Source organism: Crocodylus siamensis, chromosome 6 (genome assembly GCF_052110815.1).
Source record: "Crocodylus siamensis isolate JL-2025a chromosome 6, ASM5211081v1, whole genome shotgun sequence".
NCBI lineage: Eukaryota > Metazoa > Chordata > Crocodylia > Crocodylidae > Crocodylus > Crocodylus siamensis.
The window spans coordinates 33595109-33616944 of NC_143400.1; the positions used below are offsets into that span (position 1 = coordinate 33595109).

Genomic DNA, 21836 nt, shown 5'->3' on the forward strand with positions numbered 1-21836 from the left:
TACATGGAAAGAGTAGGGGAAAAAAGGGGTCAGGCAGGGTCCTTAGGACTACACAGCTGCAGGCCGGGGCGGGCCTCCCCACCACAGTGCCCGGGAGTGCTGCAAAGGACCAGCTGAAGCCCGAGGCCGTCATGGCTGCAATGCGGGCCCCGCCTGTCTACATGCCAAAGTCGAGTGGGGAATGGTCTTCCAGACAGGAGCCTCCTCTCAGCCCCTTGCCCGCCTCCACTGTTGCCCCTGCTCCTCGTACAGTCTGCACGGTTGCTCTGTGCTTCGCCCTCCCCAGCGCAATGCGAGTGTCAGTCTGCCGCACTCGCTAGCCCCTCCTGATGCTTCCTAGCTCTGCCAACACTGCTGCCGTCCACCCTCTGCTCCTTACCGAAAGAGTGCCGCTAGCTCCTTTCTGTGCCTCTCTGTGCACATCCAGGGCGGCAGGGCTTGCCAAGCCCGGGTCAGGAAGGACAGCTCAGCATCCGCGACGCGTGGATGTGGCGCCTGACCCGCGAAAGATGACGTGAGAGCTAGAGCTAGAGAAAGTACAGAGAAGGGCGACCAAAGGACAGAAAGGAGGCGCTCAATTCCTGGAACGAATCCGGCCAGGTGCATCCTCCCACCGCTGCGGTCGCTTCTGCCTCTGGTGGGCAGATTTGAGCGCCTGGACCCACTGGAAACTTGCCCTCCGTAGGCTTGCTGTTAGCCCATGATCAAATGGCTGCTAAACCTTGTCTCTTCTGAAGGTGAACAGGCCTTAGTCTCTCACACCGAGGAAGGGTTCCTAGACCCGAGTCCAATCTCGTATTTCTTTTAGGAACCTTTTCCAGTTGATCAGCCTTCTTCAAGAACTGGATACAGCATCCGGTAAGGGGCTTGCTAACGCTGCAGACAGTAGCAATGATGCTTTCGTCTTGGCGAACTACCTCCCGAGGCAGCCCAGCATGTCTATACCCTTCTTCAACGTGGAAGCCTGGGGTCACATGTCACCGTAAGCAAAGTCCACGACGTTATGCACGTGCTCAAGTTTGTGAGATGCGGGCCTCCAAAGGCTGCCCGCAGCACAGGCAACAGCTGGCTTTTAAGGCCTATGCTCAGCCCCGACTCCCTACGTGCTCCGACTTGAAGGACGGCCGACTGGAGCCAACGATCTTCAGGGTTCGAGCGACCGGGCTGGGGACGAGATTCAGCCACGTGGCTAGAAGCCGCCTCTGCGTGAAGATTAGAGCAGATACGACAATGGAAGGAAAGAGGGAAGAGCCCGCCAAAGGCAAGGACTTGGTTTGGGAGACTGAGAGACCTTTGGCAGGCTACCTCCCGGGGGTGGCGTGGCGCCAGGTTTGACAAGATATTTGCCACAGACATGTAGGAAGCGTCTTCTGTGTCCCAGGCCTGGCACAGCTCAGCAGAAATCCCTGGCGACAAAAACCCATCCACAGTCAGCTCGCCTGGGAGACTCTGCTTGCACGACTGCCATCTCGAGCGGTTGTTTTCGCATCGCTGCAAAGCGGCGTCCCGCGAGCTTTTGAGCCGGCGGGCCCGGACAGGCTGCTCGTGCCCCAGCAGGTACGCCGCACCTGCCCCCGCACGCGCTGCCTTCCCGAGCTGACGCAAGGTCACCGGTCACCCGCCCCTTGAGCAGGGTGGCCACATCCTGCCAGCTCCAGCACTCGGGTGAGCCTGCCGATGCACCCGCGCCACCCAACCGCAGTTTCAGGGGCGACACAGCTTCTGCAGAGGCCGTGCTGCATTGCTTGCAGTGGTGCTCCCCGGTGCAGTGCCGAAGCACGCGGGCACACCCGGTGCACGGGAAAAACCGGCAAACGCTCTCTTTTGTCAGGGGGAGGTTTGTCTGCGTCTGGACGCATCGCGGTGCGGCCTCGGGGATGTGCCGGGTTAGCGCCCAGTGCACGGAAGCAAGGGCCCCTTTTGCACCATCCCGATGGCACTCTGCACAGCGAGCCACACGAATGAGCTGGGGCTTCAAAACCCACAGACTGGGTACAGCTTCAGTGTCATTTGGCAGGCTGCTAGCGGAGTGCCTCTTTGGGTAAGTTTGGGCGGGGAACTGCCAGCCAGAAGGAAACCCGGGTGGCAGACGTGAAGATCTTCCCTTTAAAACAGGCCTGCCTTTGCCCAGAAACGGTCTGTTCTGGGAACTCCCTGCCACGGGTGGCATCGCTATTCCTGAGAAGCCCATCTTTTCAAGACAACCTTTTGCCACCCTGACAACGACCGAGAGCCGAGGAATGCAACAAAGGAGAGATAAGACAAGGGAAGGAAAAACAACCCTCTAAAAAGAGCAAATCTCACGTGCACATGCTCTCTGGGCCTCCCCGGCTGGGGAGTGTTCATCAACAGGCTCACTGAAAGCAACAGGAAACAGTCGCCGGGACATAGACACAAACGAGAGGCAAGGGGCGTGACACCAGCACTCCCGTCGTCTCTGTCCTCTACGTTTCTGGTTCTCCGCGCGGTTTTCCCAGCGTCTGGAAGTCTGCCTGCAACTCTGCCACTGACCTGTCAGACGGCCTCGGGCAACACGCTTCGTCTCGCGGGTCTCCCTCCGGAAGGGACTCTTGGGCCCAGCGCAACGTCACAGTCGCACGGGGAGCCGCGTTGCGTCACCCTCACGCAGGCTGGGATGGCGGTTCTCAGCGGTGGCACGGGACCGCCCCAGGAACTGGCCGCTGCTGTAACGTTTGGCGGCTGAAATGGCTGCGTGTCACGGGGGTTGCTTCTGCGCGTTTGGAAGCAGGCGCCAACCTCGCGCCAACCTCTGAGAGATGTAGAAGGCTCCAGGCGAGGGCAAGGTTGTGACTGAGCAGGTAAAGCGCTGTGCCGGGAAAAGACAACGCGGGCTCGTGCCATTTCCAAGGCAGCGGGACCCAGGACTCCCAGCTGCTGCTTCCTGCGGAAGCGGGCACACCGACTAATGGCCTCCCTCCTGGTCAGCGTGGGCAGGCAGCCCTCAGGCTTGCTCGCTGTCCTAGCTGTCTGGCAACCCAAGGCTGAGACACCAAAAGCGTCCCCTGCTGCGGCCTGCACGCCGGGCCCAGCGCCACCTCAGGGACAGCGCGCACTGGGAGAGCTGCCCGCCCCCAGGAAGTCTCCCCCTCAGATGACTGCAGAGGCCCGGCCTCGAGCTAAACAGCTGGAAGCCGTGGAAAATATTGGAGGGGCCGTGACCGGGCCCCAGCCGCGCGGCTCCGGAGACTGCGCACTCAGGGGCCCAGCTCGCCCTCCAGCCCTCCGCTGCCTTACGGAGGGAGAAAGCACTGAGATCCTCCGTCTGCAGCCCAGCAGCCAGGCCGGATCGCACACGTGGGGCCCGGCTCTCCCGCTTGGGGCGGCCGGCATGGGCTCACCCCAGCGCAGCGGTGCTCAACCCCGTTAAGCTCGAGGCAAGCTCTTTGGTTTCACTTGTTTGAAGGCCAAAAAATGCGAGGGCAATTCTCTGGCTGCAACGAATGGTGCAGTGTTGCCGCAGGCCAGCGTGGCTTGAAACGCTCGGGGCTGATCTCGTGCCCCTCCGTGCTGAACCTGGTCTAACAAGGGACACCGTCACTCCCACGCTCACTGGACCGCCGCAACGGTTCCCAGGATGGCTCAGCCAGAAGAGGCTGGGGACGGGGCCCTTTGCCTCTGGCAGGTGGGAGTCGGGAGGCCAAGGAGGCTGCCGGGGCCCAGGGGTCTGTCGCGCCCAATGCCCTGTGTCTAGGCTCGAGCGAGGTCACGGAGGAAGTTTCTGTTGGGGTGTTTGAACCAACGCACACACGAACTGTCCGGGTCACAAACGGGTCGGCTCCCGCTCTCTAAACAGAAACTCGCGTGTCGTGATGAGACCCGATGATACTCAGTGCCAGGGGCTGCCCAAGAGACTGGGTCTGGGTTACCTGTCACTGTTTTTACAGCTGGGCGAGCTGCGCTCAGCACCCGGTTTCACCTCTGTGTCCCAGAGCCTTGCTTTGGGCAGCCGCCTTTGACCCGCTCTCTGCCCCCCCGGCAGCCAAGCACAGAGCCGGAGCGGTCTGACCCGCAGGCTTAGCGCAAGGGATCCTAGCCCTCGTCTCATCCCCAGCCAGATTTCTCCTGGAGGGGGAAAAAGGCGATTCCATATTAGTGGATTTTCTGACCGCTAAGCAGGAATCCCAGGTAGTGAGGGTCCCCCGCGCCGACGGCCCGCTGCGGGCTCTCGAGGAGGTGGCCTGCCCCCTTTCTGACAGCACACGGCACGCGCGGTCAAAGGGCTTTTGGCATCACCCAGACAGCTTAACAAAAGCCCCGCTGAGAAGCAAAATGCCATTCGCAAAACAGCGTTGCCCTGGCTTTGTTCTTTCCCCTTCCCGCCCCTGCTCTTACCATGGCCCGTCCCAAGCTAACTGCAGAGAAACAACGGTCCGCTATTCCCCGGGCTGCAGATCTCACGTTTCCGTTGTCAGGACACGTTGCAGCTAGCAACGCTGTCGACGTTCTCAGGTCGTCCCCGGTCGGAGCGACGACGGCTTCTTGTTGCAGCTCCTCTATCTTGGCGGGGGTCTTGCCGTCACTTGACCCTGGGGTCCCCTCTGCAGAACTGCCCGTCCGAGGCTCTGCGCTGACAGACAACGCCCGGGAAAGAGCCTCATCAGCGAGCGTGCCCAGGGCGGCAGACAGGGGCCATTGGAGATTTCCTCCACGATCACAGTCGCCGCTTGTCAAGGGAAAAGGGCGCTGCCACCACTCACATCATCACAGAGACCTCCCTCGGGTCCCGCTTCTCATAAAATACGCCCGGAAACGGAAAGAACCAGTCGATCGACGGCTTTGGGACGTCTGCCACGTGGATCCCCGGCACGGATGGACGGGCCTCGTTCCATGGCCCGTCTGAGCGCCTCGCCAAGCGCAGTCGCTTTGGCTCATGATACACCTCCGTCATGCTTTGGGCTTCTGCCCTCTTCCAGCGTGACGCTTTTGGTAGGAAGCTACTTAAAATTCCTGCCACAAATGTCCTGGGAGCCACTGGACTGCCTGGGCCAAACATCGGTTTTGGAAGCTCCTCCATCATGCCAAGATCTGCAGGGAGGTTTTCCGCAATCCTGACGCCTTTCACTGTAGAAGATGGGGCCGGCAACGTCTCCCCCTCCAAACTGGCTTGCAATCCAGGGCTGGCAACTCACCAAAGCTGCGATCCTAGGAGTGAAAACCGCTTCCCGACCTGTTAGGCCTCTGGGACCGCAAAGGTCCGACTCAGCACGGTCCGCAGCACTCGCGCGAGCAGAAGGCAACAGATGTCCCGTAGCTCGGCCATCTTCGGCACGTCCAAACGCCCATCCGCCGAGCCGTTCATCCCCGTTCCTCCGACGGCTCCACAGGAGCGCTTGCGAAGCACACAGTATTTTTCTGCCTTCCTCATTCACCAACAATGTCTTTTCCGTGCCCAAAGCCGCAATGGGAACAAGGGAGGGAAAAGCCGACAACAGGTTTGCTGCTAGTTTTTCTACGACTAGAGCGACTCTTTTGCGAAGATCCGGCGAGCGACGGCTGGACTTGCCCAAAGGCTCGGCAACGTCGTTTGGCACAGTCTAAACAAGGCGGCAGGCTCCACCAAAGAAAAATAAAAAACAGCGAGCCTGCTCTTTTTTTATTCTTCTCCCCCCACCCCCCTGAGCCTGCCTGCCTGCAAGAGCTGTGCAGGGACCCGGTCCTTCCCTCTGCAGCTGCGGTGCCCCCCAGGACCACCCCAGCTGGGTGCCTGTTCGTACCACCAATCAGCAGAGAGCACTTAGGGATTGTTAAAGCACAAACAACCCTTAAACAGAACGTGAAATACAAACACGGACAACTTAGCGCCCTAAAATCAAAATCTAGCTTTGACGACGACGATGACATGCTTAAATTCCTTGCTTCCCCCTTTTACACTTTTCTTTACCTTGGCTGCTTTGATGACGCTGTGCTTTTGGCTGGATCTCTCTGCAGGCAGCATCTCGTTCCTGTTAGCATCTTCCTTTGTTCGGCAGCCCCGTTATGAGCACACCTCTTAATTTGGCCTTCTTTTGGTGGCTTCGTATAAGCCTGGTCTGCTGGTCTCCTTTATCACCTTTTGTTAACATCTCCAATCCTTGCATCCCTCCCATTCAGCTGGCCAGCACCCAGGTCCATTCATTTGAGCCAGGAACAAAACTACCGCTACGTCGCATTAGAAAAACTTCTCACGGCGATAGAGAAAGGAAAGACACATCATGCAAGCCACCTCAAGGCCATAAGCTGCTTGCAAGAAACACGGCCAGCTGATCTTGCAAAAATTCAAAGGCCAGACAACAGTGAGGCTATACAGAACTTGAGGCTGACTATAAAAGAAGCCTTTCAACAATACTCAAGAAACAGGTGCAACTTTAATGCATAATATAGGGCGAGCTGCCTTAACAGCCCGTTTTGCCAACACACGCCCTACCCGGTTCAGATATGGGGAGGGAACGAACGAACCCCTGCTGACACCTGACCAGTCCCCCTGCCGCTCTGCACATGCAAGGGAAGGGTCTGCCCCTGCAGCCCGGTTGGCACAGACGTGTCACATCCCACGCAGACTCCAAGACATCCCAGGGCCCGGTCTACAGCCACGTGCTTCTCCAGGAAGTCTGGGGATCTCAGGAAGCCTTGCGTGGACTGCAGGGAACAGAGCCTGTGTGACAGCCCCCCATGCCCATCCTGGCCTAACCCCTGACTTGAGGCCCTTGTTCCAGCTCAGATAAGTCAGGTGCTGGAGCCCAGGTGCCAAATCCAAGGGCTCGGTGCCAGAGGTGACGTTCTTCAGCTGCAGCACCCCCTCCCCGAGAAGGCAACGTGGGCAGAGAGAGGGTTACCTCTCAGTTCCATGTTTTTGGGGACCCCTAGCACAGGACGCAGCAAGACTTTAGAGCAGTATAAGAAAGAATTAACACACACAAAAGTGTTGTTAGAAGAAGCGAGAGCAGCAACTTGTTTCCTGGCAGAGGAAAACAAGACAGTAAAGGCAGCCGCAAGCCATCAGAAGTGTGAGGCGGAGATCAGCAAATTGCATGCCCAACTTAGTGCCCATAAGGGGGTGGTAGCAGCTGTAAGGTTGAGAGAGCACTGTGACTTTCAGTCCCCTGGGAAAACAGAGGTATTCCCTGATGCAGTCCCCAAAAGCCCATTCAACCCCGATTGGCCCCATGTGCATAATGTTGCCCGTTACCACAAAGGAGGTGCAACACCTAGTTGCAGGAGATGATCCTCCTGCAACAGAAATAGTCACTGACATAGCGAGACGGTCTCCCAGTCGAGCCAAGACTATTGCAGAGAGACTGGGGCCACTGAACCGAGACACTGTCATCACGTGGCTGGCTCATGTTTGGCAAATGTACCCCTCTGCTGATGGCATAGACTTAACTCAGTTAGCTCAGTTATGCGCCTCTCTTTGTGATGCAGATGCTCTAGACGTGGGCATAGGGTCTTGGGAGCAAACTGCTCCCAGGCCCCAGGAATGGGAAATATCACTGCCTGCTTCTTCCCTTAAGAGATTGTATGTACTGGAAGAGCAAATCTTACCCGATCTGAAAGAAAATGCTAGCGGCTCTCTCCGATTCATTACCCCAGACAGAAGAGAATGGAGTTATCGCTCTCCATTATCAGGGACCTGAACTAATACAGAGCACCTATGCAGGGTTAAATTCCCAGAGAGAAATGACCACAGAGGTTGTGGATTTGAACACACAACCTGGCACGAACTAGTAGCAAAAATCAAACAGGCAGGAGATTTGCTGCGAGAGACTGGAGTTTAAAGAGACAAAAAGGCAACAAGATTACACCAGAGCCTGTGCAGGCTATCACTTTTGCAAATAATGGTCCTTGCTGTGCCAGTCGCCCTCCCAATTCTAATCCCCCTTGGCCTCACAGCCCTGGGCAACGACAACCCAAGGAGACCCTTAGGAGAATGATTTGGAAAGAGCTAGTGAATTTAGGGAAGGATATGGGAAAATATGATCGCCAGCCCATTAGTGTCCTGATTAATGCTTTGTCTCAAGCCATGCGGAGAGCAGAATTAACGCAGGGAGCACCCCCTCAGCCCACTGCCCCAGTACGGAGTGCATCCCATGCACCCGCTCCCTGTCAATGCCAGACCCCGGCCTGCTGTCCTCAGTGGAGGCTCCCGAGGGAGTCTGCCGATCAACAGGGGTGCCCAGTTCTCCTCGGGCCTCCCCAGCTGGTCCCAAGACTTCAGTGTGACGTCTGGGGGAGCCCCACTGTGAGGGCGACGGTGGGGAACCCAGGGACGTTAGCCCAATTGCTCGTGGATCCTCGGTAAATATTCCAAGTCCCCGATGGATCACTGGAAGGAGACGCACCACGAAACATGTTCAGCTCAGCGGATATGGGGGAGAAATTCAGGAAGCTCCTGTCTGGCAGGATGTTCCCTGGCACATCGACAGATTGCAAGGAAAAGCAGAGTGCTGTGCTCAGGAGGGAAATGAGATGGGAACCCTAGGAGCTCCTTTCCTCCAGGCATTTCAGCTAACTGGAGATTGAGCTAATGGGGTGTTATGGAAGTTAAAAGGAGGACCTGCAGAAGTCTCTGCTGTGCATCGTTGTGCTGCCATAAAGGCACCTATTGCCACCCTAACCTCCCTTGGTGATCCATGGGGACAGGAATTCCCCAACATGTGGACTAAACATAAGGCGGAGTGTGGAAAAAGAAATGCTGAAGTTTTGATTGAAGGAAAAGATCCTCCTCCTCAAAGGCAGTATAAATACCCAGCTGCAGCAGAGGAAGGCATTAAAATACTATCGACTGTCTCTTGAAATAAGGAGTGCTCATGCCTACGCAAAGGATTTGCAATTCACCAGTGTGGCCAGTCCTTAAAGCAGACGGGGTCACCTACAGAGTGACAACAGATTTCTGTGCCTTAAATGCAGCCACCCCTGCCGCCGCTCCTGTGGTAGCTAAACACAATGAGATTTTAGCAGCAGTAGCAGCCGCCTCCAAATGGTTCTCTGCAATAGATCTGGCTAATGCTTTCATGGCTATCCCCCTCCATCCTTCATGTTGCTATAAGTGTGCTTTTACCTATAGGGACAACAATATGCCTTCAGCCAAACTCCCCAAAGTTTCCATTCTTCCCCTAGTACTCGTCATTCCCATATCACTAAAATGTGGGACTGTTTGAGCCCTAAACACCACTCACACGTAATTTCATACATGGATGACATTTTGATATACACCCCCACTTCAGAAATGAACAGAGAAGTCACTAAGGAGGTGCTGACAATAATACAGAAAACTGGATTTAAGGTGAATAGAGAAAAGTCTCAGTGCAGCAACAAGTGAAATACCTGACTGTATGTCTTGGAGAGGATGGCAGGCCTCCAGATCAGCAAAGGGTAGAGACAGGAGGAAAGCTGCCTGCTCCCACAAACACACACTCCTTGTGAGCTCTTTTGGGAACTTTTAACTTCTCCAGAGAGTTCATTGAAATGTTCTCTGAGAAAGCTAAGCCTCTGTACAAATTATTCAAGAAAAACAGGATTTGGGAATGGGGAGCAGACCACCAAACTGCCTTGACCACCTTAAAACAAGATTTAGCTCGTGCTCTGGCTCTGGTGTCTCTGGACCCTGTCCTTCCTTTTGTGATTCAGTTGGCCTCTTCAGAGACAAGCATTGGAGCCACTCTTAGTCAAAAGCAATGTGATAAGCACCGAGTTGATGCATATGCCTCCAAGCTCCTAAATCAAACAGAGCAAGGCTTTACCCCCTGTGAAAAGGAGTGTCTTGCCCTAGTCGGGAGCCTCCCGCATTGGGAATTTATTACCGATGGGTCGAAGGTCATTGTTCAGACTGCATTCCCCACTTAAGTACATCATATCAGGGAAAATACATGATGGCCAGGTTTCTAACTAACTCAGTGGACCCTTGCCCTAGTAAACCGAGGAGTTTAAAAAAGAGCAAGCTGTTTCACCAGCCCCGTATGGATTAATCGTAGAAGGAGAGGAGCATACCTGCCCCCTACCTCTTCTAAAACACCTTGAATGGCCTGTCCAGGGAGGCAAGAGGCTTGCAGCTGCACAACAGAAGGGGTTTGTAATTTGGTTTACAGACGGATCAAGTTTCTACTGTAAAGGGCATCCCCAAACAGGGTACGGAGCCATCCGCACACATGACGGAGAGGTGCTCCAAGGACCAGCTCGCCCACGCTCTGCCCAAGCAGCTGAAGTAGAGGCAGTTAAAGCCATCTTTGCTTATTAATCTCGGGACACTTGTGTTGCTATTTATACGGACTCTAACTGGACAGCCTGAGCAATCACTGTGTGGCTCCCGCTTTGGTTAGATAGAGAAATGGTAGCTGCAGATGGGCGTCCTGTTTCTCATTCAGATAAATGGAGACAAATTGCTAACCTGATCAAAGAAAGAACTGGGGACACCTGGGTGACTCGCACAAAGGGGCATCAGAAAAATCACTCAGAAGTGTGCCAGAACAATAAAGCTGATACCTTAGGCTGCTGCTACTAGTGACCACACTGACGAGACAGACCAGGTAAAGAAAACAGATGCAGTAACTACCCGGAGACAAACTTGAGGGAAAGGAATGGATACCTTAGACTTAAGTACCCTTCAGGATGGGGATACAGAAATCCAGTCCTTAGCCAAAGCAGGAAAAGATCTTACTGGTAAATACAAGATTGAGCAGTTTGATAATGTCTGGTGGGCAGTGAATACAGATGGTCAAAGGCACTGGGTAATCCCCAGCCAGGTACGGGGGGACCTGATTCAGTTTGTGCATGAGCAAGGACATAAAGGGAAATAGGATACTTTGAATAGGATTAAAGATACAGGCTGGTGTCCAGGCATGAAAGCAGATGCAGATCAATGGTGTGATAATTGCTCACAGTGTGCCATGGTTAATGCTGATCGCTAAGTTCAAAAAAATGCATTGGGGCATCAAAGACTAGAGGGCCCCTGGTCCCGGATTCAGATAGATTATATAGGTCCTTTGCCCACCACTAGTAGAGGGAATAAAGACTGTCTGGTAAGAGTAGATGCCTTCCCGAAATGGGCGGAAGCCATTCCTACTAAAACCACCGCTGCCTCTGTCCCTGCTAAACAGCTCTTCAACATCGTTTTCTCAAGAATGGGAATTCCCCGACTAATTGATTCAGATTTAGGATCTCACTTTGTGGGAGATGTTACGTAAGGCTCTAGGCATTAAGCAATGTTGCCCCATAGCTGGACACCCTGAGTCCTCTGGACAAGTAGAATGAACTGATCACACTCTGAAGGAAGCTTTGAGAAAACAGGTAAAAAGCTCAGGAAAAGTTACCAATCATCTTGATGGCCCTAAGGAGCTCTAAGGCTATATGTGGGCACGCTCCCTTTGAGGTCATGACTGGAAGGCACCTGCGCATGCCTGAAAGCTGGTGAGTAGGAGTAGAACTGCCTCGTGCCTGGGAGGGAAGGTGGTGACAGACGAATGGGTACAGACCCTTGTGGAAACAATAGCTGCTCTGCACAAGCAAGTGGCAACACAGCTAGGCATAGTACAGCAAAACACAGACAAGAAGCTAGGATGGGGAAAACCTCCTTTAATATGGGAAGTAGGCCAACCAGTAATGTATAGGAAGTTTTCAGCAAAGGAACACTCTTAGACTCTCACCTGGGATCATCCTTGCTTTATCGTAAATCGAGCCAGCCCCAGTGTTTATCAGGTTGAAATCCTGAATGGAAAAGGTAGAAAACCTTGGGAAAAAAAGTTTCATTCTTCACAGCTCAAAGAATGGAAGGGTAAGCCACCTGGCTGTCCAGGAATAGGGTAACCAGTCTTCTCTATTCTGCCGGCCACTCTTCTCGGCTAGCAGGAACGGCTTCGAGCCACTGGAAAATACGCATTGGATAGGCTTGTCAGTGCCTACCCTGATGTTGAGATAGGAAAAGGCCAGAGAAGTGCTCAACTTGTTATGGCCACCCTCTCATAGATCAATGCTCCGCTTTTACCCTGCAATGTGATCCCAGCTTCTCCCAGTGTATATGGGGGGAGTGTGGGAGTTTGTTTTTCTCTTCTCTGTCCCCTCACAGGTCTCTAAACGCAAACCATGACATCCCATAGCTCCACCAAAACATTGCTGTACATAGGTATCTGGGGTCTGATGTCCACTCTATTCTGAACCTGCGATGCCTCTGAAACTCTGGAAGTGTTTGAAATAAAATGGCTGTGCCACGTGCTTGGAGTCTATGGAAATGGAAGCAACCCCCTGGCCCTACAGCGTTGCCACCAGTCCTATGCTGCTAACCTCGCTTTGCCGGTTGCACACAGAGTGCCATAGGGAAGCCACTCCGGTTTTGTTATGGAACTGAGGCTATTCCCGGCTCCGGTCCGTTCTTCTGCAAGCCATCGTGGACTCAAAAGGAACCTGTACCATAAGTGATTGGATTGCACCAGTAGGAGCAGGAGTCTCTTCAATTGATGCTGTAAATATAGAAGTTCTTGCTAATAAACTGTCATATGCCACTGAAAATATGGGAAAAATGGGAACTCCGTTAACTGCATCTTTAAAAATGTTAAGCAACGAATAAGTAAGGTATTTCCTGGATGGGAAGGACTCATAGAAGGGGATGAAAAGTTAATGATGTCTGATGTACAGTCCCTCCAAAATAATGTATCATTGGCTTTAGCATGTGAGCAAGCTCAGGCGCTCACCCAAAATGTCATCATGGGAATGATTCGGCAAGCCACAACGGGACAAATTCCCATGGGAGCAATCAACCTGATTTGGCCTCATGTAATGGAGGAAGAATTAGCCCTCCAGCCCCGGTGAAGGTTAGTTAATGCTTGTACAATCCCCACCAGCAAAGCTTGCAGTTATTCCTCAGAACTGTGGCAGGCAAAGAAATTAAAACAATCCACCCAGTAATCCCATTAGGATTACAAACTGATGATAGCTCAGTGATGTACTCCAGGGATCATAATATGTGGGGCTGGCAGTAAAATAATGCATGGAAAACAGCAAATGTAAAAGGGTGTAGGAGAAAAGAAGGTTTGGGTTACATCTGTGAAGACCAAGCATTGGAGGAGCCCGATGTTTTTTCCCACAACCTGGGAACAAGTTCTCACTGTTCCTTCGATGTTATCCAAGAAAGAGAATCTGCTATTGCTAATGTGGGTAAAGCATGTGTGTGCATGAGAACAAGATGTGATATTGTATTAATGAATGGATATTGGATTCAACCTATGGTGCCTTATATTAATTGCTGTTTCTGTAATGTAACCACCATTGTTACTTGTGATCTTAAGTTTACTGTACCTGTATGGACCATACAACATTTGAATGCCTACCCTGAGCTCTACAAAGAGGTGTCCCCCATTTTGCTAGGAATGGATCTCATCGCCATTAAGAAACTATTGACTCATCCCTCTTTCCAGGCTGAACTGCAAAGACTCAAAACTTTGGGAGAGAATGGCAAACTCACGATTCAACACCACAACCAGGAGATCTCTAAGCTAGCAGCTACAGTTAAAAATACAGGCCATCACTCCTGGTGGGAGGTTTTGTTCAGGTAGAGCCCCAGTGCACCGGGTCTTTTAAATGTCATGCTTCACCCCATTGTAGTATTATTAGTTTTCAAATTATACTAGTAATTAGTCTGATGCTACTAGTTTGCTGGATCCAGAGACTGATGTGATGATTGCAATGGATAGATCAGAACCAGTACCATGGAGCAAAGATATGATGGGGATACTTGCTCAATGCAAGCACCCCATCAACAGGGGGAATTTTTACCTCTCAGCTCCATGTTCTTGGGGACCCCGACACAGGACACAGCCTGTCTGACTTGCAAAGAATTCCCCCTCACTCCTCTCCTCTACCTGAACAAGAACCGATTACAAAAGACAATGAAGATGCAGTGGGAGACACACCTAAAACCCTCTAGATAAGGGTGACAAGAGTGAAACAACTGCCCTAGGTCTCATTTGCATCCGAGATGGCACCAGATGACATTCATTTACATGGGAGATGGAGTACAGAAAGCCTGAAGCAGAGACTGCAGTGAATTCCAGGATCAGAGAAGCAGGGGAGCGCGGCATGATGGGGAATCTGTGCTCCAAATGCGAATCAACCCACATTTACACACACCCAGCTCAGCATTTATCAGCTGGATTTACAAAGGACCTTCCCCCCCGCGACACACATACACACCTCTAAGCATAAGTTCCCTGGTCCCGCTATGGGAGGCCTAGTTAAACTCACTTGACTAAAACTTGGTCACTGGGTTAGGGAATGCTGAGGCAAGACACCGAGTCAGGGGGTACGGGCAACATCTGAACAATGGTACAGGGCTCATCACAGCGTCCAGCCCATTGGAGCCCTGACCACAAGTGTTGTCATACTTTTCCCGGGACAACTGGTGGAAGTCCTCTCCAAAGAAGGTTATAAACACTCCAATATTTGCCATAAGTCTGTTAAAAGACTATAGTAAGATCTGGAAAAGTCATGCTGAGCTGAGGTTTGTTCACAACAAGTGAAAATCCAAAACCCCGATGCTGCAAGCTATTTATTGTTTCTGAAGAAACCATGAGATTCCCATCAGTATATCTGCTATCCAAAGGAATTTCAAGCTAGCTCCTAAGTGTCTGGTTACTCCCTAACCTTATGTTGTCCTAAGTTTCAAACAGTTTTTTTGAGAGGTTCCAAAGCAGATAACCCCTTGTCAAGAGAAAAGACAATGATTTACACTATTGAAAATCCTTTAAAGAAGCTGAACTGAGGGTATGAAAATCTGTAAAAAAGCAGTTGTGTGTGCTGACACCACCTGCTGTTGTTCCTGAGAAGCTGGAAGAAGCAGATCGTCTCCCTTCAAGGATCGTGTTGAGAACTTTACCCGAGTGCCTTGGACTGGTGAGAACCCAGCGCTCTCTCTTTTCTCTTTAAGCATAAATTTCTGAACCTGAACTGTATTAGTTAAGCTTGAGCTAAGTTTCCCCAAATAGTTAGTGAAACCAGGGTAGTATTGTAATTGTTTGTGTTTGTTGTCCTTTGCATGGCTATTACTACTAGTACCATTATGTATTTCATATACTTAGCAATAAATAACTTTCATAGTCAAACTGGTGGTAACTGGATATATTTTTCCTTCTCTACTTCTCCTTCCCCACTTGCTCTGTAGCAACGCTTCTTTTACCTAAGCGAAAGATCCCTGTGAAGCCCCAAAATACTGTGGGGTCTGCTCAGCAAGAGACTAAAGATTGGGACATGCTGAATCTGAAGCACAGAAGGGGATCAGCTTGTACAGCTGACTGACCCAGTTTGGCTCAGACGTGTCCTAATGAACTGAATGCTGGCCCATGAGGGTGTTATCTGGACACCCAGCCGGATGCAGAGGGATTTTGTTCACCTGTGTGTGTGTGCGTGTGCGTGTGTGTGTGTGAGACAGATGTGGCGACTGGAGAAACCCAGCCCTGTTGAAACTGAGCCTTGCAAGATAGCTCCCTTGGGGCTGAGGACTGGCAGAAGGGAAGAGATGCAGCTCCGTACAGAAACACAAGTAACACAAGCAGCGCATTGATAGAATTACCAAGACCCTACAAACATGTCCCTAATAAATGGGCAGACCCCAAAGGGATGGGCAAATCTGGTAACAAGAGCAACAGCCAACTAAGAACTAGCTTGATTTGTGCATGCCATATACCGCAAGGGCCCCACACGCTTCTCGTCTTTCCCTGTTCCAGGACAAGAGAGGCACCTACCTCAGGTGCTGAGCGTCACCACTGACTTGGGGAAACCAGCACCATATCCTCCCTAGAAGCAGTCACGCTGGCGGGAGGAACCGTGGATGCAATTGGCGTGGGTTCGCAGCAGGCAGATCCTGCCCAACTAGCCCGGTTTCTTTTTACCACCGGGTCACAAAACGCTTGGACGAAGGAACAGAGGTGGATGTTATTTCCTTAGACTTTAAAAAGGCCTTTGACACAGTGTGGCACCCAACTCTGATAAATAAACGACCCAGTGGCCACGTAGATTACTATGCAGTCTGGACTGCAGAAAATTGGCTTACGGGATGCACCCAGAGAGCAACAGTGGATGGGTCGGTCTCTACTGGAGACGTGTGGGCAGCTGAGTCCTGCAAGGCTCTGTCCTGGGACTGGTACTGCTCAATATCTTCACGGGCAACTTGGACAAGGGAGTAGAAAGCACCTGGTCCAAGCTGGCAGACAAAACCAAACCAAGAGGGGCAGGGACACACGCTCTAGCGCAGGGAGTGCCTCCAGGTGGATTTAGATGGGCGAGGGAAGCAAGCAGAACAGAATCGGAGGCAGGCGAAGAAAGCTAAGTGTCATGTGCTGCACCTGGGGAGGAAGAATCAGCCACACTCCCACAGCCCGGCAGGCACCGTTCTACATCGCGCAAATGCGGACAGGGATCTCGGAGTCGGAGTCAACTGCAAAACAAACATGAGCCGCCGGTGCGATTAAGTCAGAAGTCAAGCTAACCGCGCTCTTCCTTGCATAAGCAGGTGCATCACAAACAGGGCCGGGGAGGCGATACTGTAGCAAAGCCCCATTTTTCTTTTTATATATATATATATATATATATGCGCATTCCCTTCCCCAAATATGTAGGATATGCATTCCCTTCCCCAATTATTTCTGGCTTTTCTTTCTCTCCCTCTCTATTCCCTGTAGACAAGCATAAGTGAGCTCAGACTTAAGATAAGTTTTAACATTTTTAGTTTGGTAGCAAGTTTTTGGTTTTGGATATCCACTGTTTTATATTGTATTGTTATTAGGCTTGTATTGATTTTTACTGTTGTATACTGTATTTTATTATAATTTTTGTATTGATTTGTACTGTTTCATATGAATATTGTATGGTTAAGTCTGTATTTGTAAGTGAACCAAAGTCATGTCAAGTTTCCATTTTATATGTCAAGCCTCCATCTTGTGTCCTCTGCCTGGGCATCCCGTGTTGCAACTGCACTCTTCATTGTACTCCTCCCATGTAAATTGGTTCCCAGATGAATGAGAGTGATTGGGAATGACTGAAATATAATGGTAGCAGGCCTCTACTGAATGGCCTCGAACGACCGGGCCATCATGTTGCATCAGTTCATCCAGGAACCACGGACCTCACCCAGAAACAAACACAAAAACCCAGCATTTGAAAGACAAAAGACCGTGCAGAACCAGCAACTTTCCCATTTTACCCCACCATTAGACATCCAAAACTGCACATTCCTGCATGGAGCACACATGCCCAGTTCGCCAGGGGCTGGCCCTTGCCTGGGCATGCCTCCTGTCACTAGGGTCCCACAAGGTCTGCCCCTATAAAAAGGGGCAGTGAAGACAGACCCAGTGGGATGCCTTTTCCATCTAGACCAGCACCATGCCACACCACCTATCCACCCAGAGGCCCTGCCAGTGATGCCCCTACTGGACAAGGACCCCTTTCCAGCCTGGATAGATAGCTATCACCCCCAACCCTCTCTTCAACCGAGGACTTGGACTCTGCTTCTATTCCCCACCTGGACTCCAGCCCTTCCACTGAGCCTCTTTCTCCTGCTGCCATTGAGAGTGCTTGTGTGTGTGTACCAATAACTTCACAGGGCTGTGAAGTGTGTTGTCTGTGTAATAAACCTGTTATCTGGACCCCTAAGTTGGGTTTTGCGTTACTATGGTTCAGCACTGCTCCAATCTCTGTTCTTCGCCCTTCTAACTTCTGTCTCATTTCTCCCTCTCCTGCTTCTGGCTCACTGCCACCTCCAACACCTGTCCTGAGCTCCTCTCTGCCTCCAAGTCCCATTTCTTTGCCACTGTCTTATCCCCACTGCCTTGTCCTCTTCCCCTGAGCAGCCAGGTTTTTGCATCAGTTTCTTTCCTGGCTGCCTCCTCCTTCCACCACTTATCTGCCCCCCGCCCAATATCTCAGCTGTCTGCCTCAGTTTCTTACTTACCTTAAGTAAACCCAAGCCTCAGTTCCTCAGCCAGCTTCTCTGTAGTCCACCGGTTCTAATTCCAGTTTTGCCAACTTTCACTCCCTACACTTTAACTCTCTCTCACCTGAACCTTCCCCCAAGTATCCCAGGTACCCCAAGTGCACTGTACCATCCAAGTTAGGAACTTACCTGTGTGTACGTCTAGGTGTGTTGTACATGTGTGAACTGGTAAGCGTGTGTGTGTGTGATGCATACATACATACATACATATGGCATTGTGCGCATGATATATGAATTAGTGATCTGTGTCTAACTTTTGGGGTGTATAGTGTATGTGCTTGAATTGGTGATAGGTATGCATGTGCCTAGGCTGGTTTGGATGTGTATGTGGCTGAGCTGGTAGTGTGTGTGTGTGTATGCACCTAACTGATTTGTATGTTTGTATATGTGCAAGTGTGTCACACCCTCCTGTCTAACAGCACAATATTGAGATCCTGAAAGCTGGCCTGACCCCACAGGGCAACAATACTTCCCCTCTAGGCGGCATGGGTCAGGTCACAGCTGGAGAGTCGCGCCCTGGTTGGAGTGCCATGCGTCAGGAGGGATGTACTTCACCGGGAGAGGGTTCAGAGAAGGGCCACCCGTCTGGTTAAAGACCTCCAGAAAAGACCCTACAAAGACCGATTGAGGGACCTGGACCTCTTCAGCCTCTGCAAGACAAGGCCAAGAGGTGATCTTGTGGCCGTCTACAAACTCATCGGTGGGGCAGCAGGGAATAGGGGATACAAGGTTTACCAGGGCGCCCCTCAGGATAACTACACCCACAGGCCACAAACTGTGGGTGAGCAAACAGACTGGACAGCAGGAAAAAAAAACTCTTTACAGTGCGGGTTCCCAAAATACAGACTACGCTTCCAAGGGCGGTGTTACTGTCCCCTTCCTTGGAGGTATTTCAGAGGAGGAGATGACAAACACCTGGCTGGGGGCGTCTGACCCCAGTGCTCTTTCCTGCCCAGGGCAGGGGGGCGAATTCGGTGACCTGATAGGTCCCATCCGACCCTAAAAGCTAGGAAATGGATTACACCGGGAAACACAAACAACCTCAACGGATGAATGGACCCCCCATCAGGAGCTGATCCACCCCACGCCTATACCGGCTTCTCCTTCTCAGCCATCTGAAGCCATTTCTCTTTGCTAGGTTACATTCCCAGAGGCCCAGCTGGGTTGTACCCCAGCCCTGATCCCGCTCCCCCCGCAGCCTCAGCCTGTGGGCAGCAGCTTGGGCAGGAGCCCACTTTGGCAGCAGATGGGCTGCCACGCATCCTACACAGGAGGGCCCACCTGGAGGTCTAGGGGCCATCACGAGGCCATGGTCCCTTTGTCCCCACTTCCCTAGAAGCACATACATCCATCACAAGGCACCAGTCACGGGCCTGGCGGGGAGGTTCCCACACGGAGCTGTTTCGCTGCACGTAGGGACAGTGCCTGTCCCTGCCGTCATTGCACCCACGGCCCCGGTGGCAGCGTAGCCAGCCTGAGAAGCCAGCGACAGAGCGTGTTTCGGACCACAATGGACCCAAGGGCACCGGGCAAGTTACAACCCAACTGGGGTGGCATCGCTAGGCACCACTTCCTCCCTGTGACAGGCTTGCAGGGACCACCAAGGGACGAGCCAGGGGTGAGGGACCGCGCCGCTTACTGCACTTCTACGATGACGCTGTAGGAGACCTTCAATGGTGGCTGTCCGCCAGAAAAAAAGCAGATTAGACCCAAGCATTTCCCCGAGCACCACAGGTCTGGCTACCAGCCACATGAAGGCCACGGCCCAGTGCTCCCGTCCCGACAGCCAGACAAGCTGGGCTACCAAGAGCTTTTCCCACAGCAACCTTGGCAGAACCAGGATGTGCCCAGTGGGAGGGCAGGCTGCAACACACGGCACAGCCACACACCCCCAGCCAGCACAGGCCCCGTGCACCAGTGCACACCGCTTGACCCCATGCTCGAGGTGACCATTTGGCACCACTCCTGCCTTCTCCGGGACTACGGGCCCCTGCCTGCACTCAACCACATGCGTGGATCCGAGTCCCTTTGCCCATACGTCACCGGCATGCGTGCAGACATGTGTGCACAGCCGACATGCGTGCTGACATGTGCACAGCAGCTCTGCATACAAGGTACCGCAGCAGAGGAAGGGCACCCACACACGTCTTTCCTCCCCAGGGCCTTCCCCATTGCTCGCCAGGTGGGCAAAGGCAGCAGCTGCTTCTCCCCACTGGCCATGCTCGGTTCATTTCTGGGCCCATTTGAGGGCAACCGCATGCCTCTCACCCGCCGGGCCTCTCAACTCTCACCATCGCACACCTCGGAGCTGGACTGCACGGCCCGTGACGCGACCTCCCCCTGGCCAGACCCTGCCTTGCCCCCACATGGCTCTGCCACATGCTGCCTTCCACAGCCCACAGAGCAGGCTCCACTGTGCCTAGGTGTACCATGGCCCTCAAGAAGCACCTGCAGTGTCCTGCTCTGGGCAGCCAGGTCTTGTGGTCGCAGCTCCTGCTGCTCCAGCCATCCGCCTCTGGCCTTGCCCAGGCTTCCCCTCCCATTCTGCCACGCAGAGCGCTGCCTCCCAGCTGCGCAGCACTAGGCGAAGGCGGAAAGACAGGGCTGCCCCACCAACCCTGGACAGGCGTTTGCCAAAACTCCTTGGCAAACCACGGCTGAGACGGAGCTCAACACCTTGCTAGACCTAGCAGGCATCAGGAGCCAGCCCCCACTCTCTCTTGCAACTCCCCAAGCTAATGACTTAGGCGTGCTCTCTAAGCCCTGGCTTGTGTTGCAGGACCTGCAGGGAACACCTCCCACCCGGGGGTCTTTGCGGGAGGAAGCAGCGTGGTCTTCCCCTCTGGGGCCCGGGTCGGTTAACTCTGCCAGCCAGCGCAAAAAGTGCTGAGATCAGGAGGTTGCCTCCTGCGCAGGTCGCTTCCGCGGGACCATTGGGCACCCGCAGCTTAGTCAGCAGTACTTGCCCTCTGGCTCGGCAGGCTCTCTGGGCCCCCTCGGGGCGGGAGCCCCTGTGAGGCGTGTGGGGTGCAAAGAGCCAGGTCGCTACTCACTCTCAGAACACTTTTTATTCCACACCAGCACTCGCCAGGCAGGGAAGAGGGATGTCAGACACCCCCGCTAACTCCCACTGGGACTTGCAGCAAAACACATGCCCCGCGCAAAGCTGCAGCACCCACTCAGGAGAAAATACACCAGGCCCGCTCATAACAACAGGCACCTGCTTCCGCAGGAAGCCCCATGGGGCCGCTCCATCTTTCTTGCGGCCCGTCTTCCAAACACGTCTTGGGTTTTCTGTTGTCTCGTACTGTCTGCTTCTAGAAACTCCCAGCACAGGCCCTCAGCTCCTCCGGGCTACGCTCTGCTGCAAACAGACCAAGGATGTAAACTGCTGCCACCAGGCTCCAGAGCACAGCACTAGGCCAGCAGGTTGGCAACGGCAAACTACTGCGCGTGCAAGAAGCTAGCTCCAGGCACTCCGGACGTTTCTACACCTTGTTTTCTTGGACTGCGCGTGGCAGGCATCACGTCGGCCAAAGTGGGCACCAGAGCGGGCCAAAGGCTTGCATGCTTGCTGTCCCTTTCACCCTCACCTTCAGGATCAAAGTGGCACCTTTCGGATCGAGAAGGCAACTGCCTCACCCCCGAGCAAAGCTTTCAACACATCCATTTGCCACGTACAAATAGCAAAGTAACCGGCGCTCCGGGCCTACAGCACTGTTAGACAGCTGACATTTACCTGGGATCTCCTGGCTTGTCCACGTCTTCTAGGCTGCATTGAGAAATAACGACGCAAATGCTGTAAATCAGGCACCAGACGCATGTCCTACACTGTCTCAAACTTATAGAAAAATGACTCGCTATCGCG

General features: G+C 53.0%; 1 protein-coding gene and 1 pseudogene across 11 annotated transcripts in view; one reads left to right on the forward strand and one right to left on the reverse strand.

Moving 5' to 3' along the window:
• The window catches only part of LOC149862267 (disintegrin and metalloproteinase domain-containing protein 18-like), a 39566-nt gene that overhangs the window by 702 nt on the left and 17028 nt on the right, over positions 1-21836 (reverse strand). For 8 of the 11 annotated variants that reach the window (XM_090056051.1, XM_090056048.1, XM_090056050.1 and 5 more), the window contains 2 exons: positions 21708-21740; positions 21023-21332 (listed from right to left, as the gene is read on the reverse strand). The exons of 1 other annotated variant lie outside the window; for it this stretch is intronic. In XM_090056051.1, the coding sequence (XP_089912177.1) occupies positions 21323-21332; positions 21708-21740 (43 nt within the window). In that variant the 3' untranslated portion in view covers positions 21023-21322. Of the gene's footprint in view, positions 1-21022; positions 21333-21707; positions 21741-21836 lie in introns of those variants that run through there. 2 more of the 11 variants (XM_090056047.1, XM_090056049.1) reach the window with 1 other exon arrangement.
• LOC149862268 (uncharacterized) lies at positions 6-16481 on the forward strand (annotated as a pseudogene).